Below are 6,693 nucleotides of genomic sequence, written 5' to 3'. Positions count from 1 at the left end.
ACACACACACACACACACACACACACAGGGCCAGAGTGGGAATTGTAAAGTCACACTTAATCTCCGAAGCCACCCGGCAACGGATGGAAACCAGAGAGGAGAGCTTGACAGTGACTGGAGCACTGAGACAGGATCAGGGAAGAAAAGAAATTGAATTGTGATGATTTTGTGATTGAAACCGTGAGTCACTGTTCATCCCGCCTCCCTATCCCTCGTTGTTTCTCTGCAGGTCGCATGCACTGGAAACCTCCAATCAAGTCACTCAAACCCAGCCCCGCCCCCTCGGCTTCCCCAACACTTTCTGGTCCAATCAGGCGCTCCATCTCTTGCCCTCGCTCCATTGCCTCCCTCTTGTCGCCCAATGAGGTGCGGGCATTGTCCACCAGGCCTTCGCCCACAGTTCCCATGGCCACTCCCCTCGTCAGGCCGAGCTCCGCCACGCTGCGCTCTCACTCGCTAAGCCGCAGTGGCTCCACCCACCGTGTGCCTCACAGCAACAGCCTTGGGACCATCCACTCCAACATAGTAAGATATTCATCACACACACACAGTGAGGTTTACCTTTTACATTCAGAGTGTGTCATATAAGTTGTCAGTCACAGAATTATATTTAGCCATGCTGTCACATTGCTCACTTTGGCAATCCTCTGCTGATCCACTACTCTGAGTAGGTTTAAAGTAAACAATTAAGAATCACTTTTCAATTCTATTTCATCAAAGTCTGATGCACAAATTTACTTCTGCCATCATTGCTTTTCTCCTCCTGTGGCATATATTGTATCCTGGCCCACTAGGGAACTCTTAAGCAGCTCTTTCAATACTGTATAGGCCTACTGTAGTCTTCTATTATGTTGCCATCTGTTGCTTTCCGCCTGCCTCTTCCATTACTCTTCCTTTTTTACAAGTATGCTGGTGGCTTTGGATACAGTGGAACAAAATGAAATGCAGCAGGACTTTTTAACATTGAGAATAGAACTAAGTGGAAAACCTTTGGACAGAAAAGACCATAGAGTGCATCATTTGCAATGTTTCTGACACAAAATGACAGGAGTATTTCCCTATTATTTTCCAATTTTTTTTAATGTCTTGCACACACACGTTGACAAGTACATTCTGGTAAATAAGGAGGTTATTTTCATATATAGCATGACGCATGTTACTGATACTGCTCTGTGTTAACTACTATAGAAAATAATTATAGGTGGCAGCAGGATTATAAATGAATTATCACTCAGGACAATCCCTATTCATGAAATGCCAGTGAAATGTTAAATTCCCCTGATAATAATGACTAATATACACAATACATTAGTAACACTGTACACCCTCCTTACCTTGATTTGACATGTTAAACACTGTGCACTGTGACTGCACCTTATACTTGAGCCTAGGTGAATTGGAGAAGCCCTTCATAGTTAGTATTGATCAATTGTTCTCTGACACAAAAAAGTAAAATTGCCTTTACTGGCAGTAGAAACTACCATTTATTGATCGTAATTATTAATAAAAACAATCCTTAATTGCAGCCCTTAAAGTAATTACATCTACTTAGCTCCAAAAACAGTGTCAAATTAAACCGTTTTGCTTAGTATTGCTCAGTATCTGTATTCTCATTTGGTCTTGCTCTACCTGTGTGTGTGTGTGTGTGTGTGTGTGTGTGTGTGTGTGTGTGTGTGTGTGTGTGTGTGTGTGTGTGTGTGTGTGTGTGTGTAGGGCGATCCCCTGATAAACCTAAGGAGTAAAGAGCAGGAAGCCGAGCTGGTGCGTCAGACTCTGGCCGTGCTCACTGCCATGAGGATCAGGTTTCCAGGCAAAACCGAGGAGGAGGCAGAGGCTGTGCTGGATGAGGTTGGTGCACTATTTCTATTGTATTTGTGTGTTTATTACATTATTCAAAAATAATGTAGTAATATTTTATGTAAATCAAAATTATTCAGAAAAAGAAACTAAGTGCACTCAGTAGAATACAGATCTTCACCAGGTGTGTCTCCTTTTCCCCTCCCAAAAATGTTGAATCTAACTCAATTGTCCCTCCCGGCTCCGTTGAGTCAAAAATACACCAAATAAAAACCTAAGAAAAAGACTGAAATTTATAAGGAGAAAGAAAGTGGGAGTGAAGTGTTGACCAGAAATCCGGACCCACTGTATTCCCAGAGCCTCCTCTGTGGCCAGGTGCGGTCAGCCTGCAGCCTAACTAAAAGTGACCTCCTTACCTCTCCACAATAGCCTGTCCGCTTTGGCTTGGCTCCCATTGTCTTTCAAACGACCCCAGTGACAACCTGTCGGTCAGTTTGCAGCCGTGCGCTATTCCCCACTGCTCCTTTGTATTAATCAGTGCCTCCTCTATTTCTGGTTAGATCTCTGTGTCCTTCCATTTGTGTGCGCCTTTGCACTTGTGTTTGTGCTATTGCTAAAAATGATGTTTCTGTACAATACTACTGTGTAAAAGAATTGGTTCATATGGCTGACAGTATTATCCTGGGTTAATGGATGCACTTATTATGCACTGCACTGCTGCACTGGATGCAAGATGCCCAAGAATTCAATAATAGGTATTAGTTAACTAGCTACTGTTATATACTACTAGCAGATATAACACCCACTTTTAGGAACCAAAACTCAGTTTTACTATACTGCAGTGTGTGCAGTTTAATACATTCATTTTCCAAACGTCTTTATTTAGTTTATGGAAAGTTTTTTAATAACAAAAGCTGAAATGGATATTGCATTTTGTCCATGCAATAAGAAAGAAACAAAAAGAGAGGCACCTTCAACTCACACCAGAAGCAAAAGACATCAGCGGCACAAAAGCACTACAGAAGCGTCCACTTGTCCACTTCACACTGACTCGTTATGGCCGTTGCTGTCCTCAGAACCAGCCGGCTGTTCAGCACCACAGCTCCCGCGGTGCTAAAAAAAATAAAAATAAAAAAAGCCAGCCAGACTGTCTTCACCAGGCTGACTAATGACAGAAATACCACCAAAACTATGTGTTTAATGGAAAAACAAATGTCTACTTGGCAATTTAAGTAACCTTGCAATCCTGCGTAGCTCTGTGTACAATGAGGCCTCCAAAGAAAAACAAAAAGAAAGGCAGTTATTCAACAGATAAAATGATTTGGGAGATTTTCAACTGATGATTAGCGTCATTGATGTTTTGGGGGCAGCTCTAAAATCTTAACATGCAAAACCTTGCACTGAACCATTAAACCTTTCATACATTATTTGGAATTGTCAAAATGACACAATAACATGTTAATACATTGTTGTAATTCACATAAGAGCCTTAACATTAATATTGATGTAATTATAGAAAGATGTATTGATAATATTCAGTTAAGATAATAGTTATGTAAGGGTGAGGGTAAAGCATGAGCAAGGTTAAGAAAGGGCAAGCCACCAAGTAATTAATGTGAGCCCATACAATATCCTCACAAGAACAGCAAAAACAGTTTATGTACATGTGCGTGACACCTGGGTGTGTTAGGGTTGTGAGAGACAATTACCAGCACACCTGTACTATTAACAAACCCTAATGAGAGCACCATGGAAACGCAGCTGAGCAACTGCACCTGCACTGTTCACTTTTTGCCTCAAGAGAGAAAGGAGTGTTCACTTAGCATGAAAACAATTTTTGGCAATTTATTTTCTACGTTAAAGTTTAGGTCTAATTGGGCTAATGGTGTGTTTTTATCCCACTAATTGGCTCTTTTATCTTTCACTCAAAACCTGCCTTTTTGGTTGCAGATGGAACCATTGAAAGGTGAAATGTAAGGGGTATGTTTTGTTGTGCTTTAATTGAGGGTAATCTGTGTACGTACAAAACAAATGTGACAAATGGGCTTACATCTTACCACACAAGGTTCATGAGGTTCTTATTGAGAGAGAATGCTAAACAAGCAAACAAGAAACTTTCTGGAAAGCACGAACACCAGTGTTCACTGTATACCTCAGCTCTGTATCTGTGAATCCTTGTGGATTGTTTTTTGTGTGTGCATGTCTGTGTGTGAGTAAACATAAAGTTTACACTGGAGCCTCCCAATGGGAGCACTGTTTGTAAGGGAATTTAAAATGCTACGTGAGAGGTTTATGTGCACCAGTGGGGAGAAGTAGACTAAGTCAACAGAGCAACAATAACAGTGCCTGTAGGTACACAATGATGTTGGCACTAGCAGCAAGTGCATGGGAATATCCAGCACAGCTTTTGAGCATAACGACACATGCCCCAAGGATTTTTGACACACCTGCAACACATAGGGTTTTCTGCTTATGTACCAAAGATCATGACTTGATTTTTTATCCCTGTTATCCCTGAGTTATGCTACAAAGATATACTAGACAAGCACTGTACTCTGTAAATGCTCGCCACATTTTACACATCATTTTGAAAATTACCTGGAGTCCTTTTTCCACAGAGCTTCCACATTTACATAGTTGTTTTGGCTCAAATATAAACTAAAGTACTCATGTTCCAGTAAAAGTACAAAATAAGGTTTTGTGTACAGCATCCAAACTAGTCATGAGAAATTAAATTAAAGCGATGCGTTAAATTCCCCGTCTCATCATTGTGAAGCGGGAGATTTAACAGACTTTGCAAGATAAGATCAACAGTTTTGTAAAACTGGCTGGCAATTGGTCTGATTGCATAACTACTCTCCCTACACACTGAAGGCAAAATGACAAGACACCGAACAGATGTGCTGCAGTAAACAATCGCTCCTCTCTTACACTATATTTCCTGTGTTTTCGAGTATAACGTACCAGATGGAACTTTTATATAAAGGAGACATATGTGTGAAAGCCAAACTCAATGATGTAAGCAGATGAACCCAGCAATATTACAGAATCCATGTCTGGGCTGAGGTGTGAAAGAATGTCTGACAGGTTGAATGTGATACAGTGGGAATGAGTTCTAGACTTTGTCCGTACATTCTTATAGTTTTAAAATATAAAGTACTGCAGTTTAACTGTGCTCCAGCTAGGTGTCTTTCTAGTTTTATTATTATTATTTATTTTTTTGGTTGGTAGCAATTGAACCGCACAGCACAATGATTGGCCTGTTAGAACACTGTAGTTACCCTGGGTTTTGACAGAGGATTGCTGGGAAACAGATGTAATAAAAATGACCTGCAGTGATTTTATTTAAAATACTCTGAGGGTGTTTTTTTAAATGTATTGCTTGATTGTTGTTCTACCTTTTTAGGAAGTCTGTAATAAAAACATGTTTTGTGCAAGTTTTCCCGTTTTTAACCCTGACGTTTCTTCCACAGATCCTAGACAACTGGAAATACCACAAATCAAAGGTGGCCTCCTATTGGCTAGTGAAGCTGGACTCTACCAAACAACGGAAGGTAAGTCCTATGCTGGAATCAGATCGCAAGATATCTGAACCAATTTACCTCTGACTTGCCCCTCAAGAGAATTAGATGACAGGCTGAATTTCTTCAGTAGCGTCATGAGATGTTTAGGGTCAACTGATTATTTCAAACCTGTTACCACCACATTTGCTAGAATCTGGATAAACAATCACTGCTTCCTAACTAGGTCATAACCCCAACAGACAATTTTAAATAATTCAGCAAAGAAAGAAAAGTGATGCTTTTCGTAATAGAAAGCACAAAGTTGTAACCTATTAGTTTGAAGGAAAGATTGGTGGAAATGTGGCATTGAGCCACAGAGATTAACAAGGCACCCAACTTTATAGATGTGGCAGGTATGTGTGTTTAACAAAGATAAAGCGCTAACCTATAAGTGAGAAAACCTGAGCTGCATCTAGTTATATCATTATTTTTAGTAAATCTTAAAAATGGGTTACTTTTATCTTTGACATGTCCTGCCTTCCCCCATGCTCCCACACAGTCTATACTGTCACCCTGTATAGAGTGGACGTTGTTAAAACCTGTGAAAATGACAACATGTCACCGCTCCAACCTATTCCTTTGAATGCTTTCGAAGAACTTTTAAAATAATCAAATCAAACTTCAGAGAGAGAAAAAAGACACGGATGTACATCATTATCATGTCAGACAGTGAGAGGAAGAGACACCAAATAGGATGTAAACAAAACAGAAGAGGGGACAAGACGTGAAATGGCATCCAGTAGGCGTGTCAGTAATGATGTGATCTCTCAGCCGCTGCTTTCTGCTGTGTTGTGGGCTGTGGCGTAGCGAGCCAATGTTTTTTTATTTAGAGTGGAGCAGCCTAATGAGCAGCAGGCAGAGGTCAGGAATGTAGCACCCACTGCTCTGCCATCTGATTACCATACCAAAACATATCTCTGTGTGTGTTTACTCATCTATCCGTTTGTCTGAGTGTGTATGCGTGTCACGCTTGCCTTATATTGCTGTAGGGAAATCTTGCCTCTTCACATCGCAAACACACATGCACGCACACACTGTCAGATGGGCATGTCAGTAATGAGGAGCGAGGAATCAAAGTCAAAAGAGCCACAGCACTGCACTCTGAGCAGGGTGAAAAGAGAAAGAAAAGGGGAGGAAGAGAAGGCAGTGAGGTGGGTAGGGAGGAGGAAAACGAAGAAGGGAAGATGGAAGGCTGGCGCAGGTGTCCTCAGACCGCCTGGGAACTTCTGACACCTTCTCTCCAAGACTGACGTCGGTGCAGCAATTAGTCCTCCCCCATGCTCTCCGCTGTCTGCCCCAGCATTTTTTTGTCTAACACACACACACACACACA

General features: G+C 41.2%; 1 protein-coding gene across 6 annotated transcripts in view; it reads left to right on the top strand.

The window, feature by feature from the left end:
- The window catches only part of ttll7 (tubulin tyrosine ligase-like family, member 7), a 68,099-nt gene that overhangs the window by 50,612 nt on the left and 10,794 nt on the right, over positions 1 to 6,693 (top strand). For all 6 annotated transcript variants that reach the window (XM_032525847.1, XM_032525851.1, XM_032525850.1 and 3 more), the window contains exons 16-18: positions 230 to 525; positions 1,714 to 1,848; positions 5,271 to 5,351. In XM_032525847.1, coding sequence (XP_032381738.1) covers positions 230 to 525; positions 1,714 to 1,848; positions 5,271 to 5,351 — 512 coding nt within the window. The remainder of the gene's footprint in view (positions 1 to 229; positions 526 to 1,713; positions 1,849 to 5,270; positions 5,352 to 6,693) is intronic.

The sequence above is a fragment of the Etheostoma spectabile genome, chromosome 9, assembly GCF_008692095.1.
Source record: "Etheostoma spectabile isolate EspeVRDwgs_2016 chromosome 9, UIUC_Espe_1.0, whole genome shotgun sequence".
NCBI lineage: Eukaryota > Metazoa > Chordata > Actinopteri > Perciformes > Percidae > Etheostoma > Etheostoma spectabile.
This window is presented reverse-complemented; position numbering and strand designations above follow the sequence as displayed.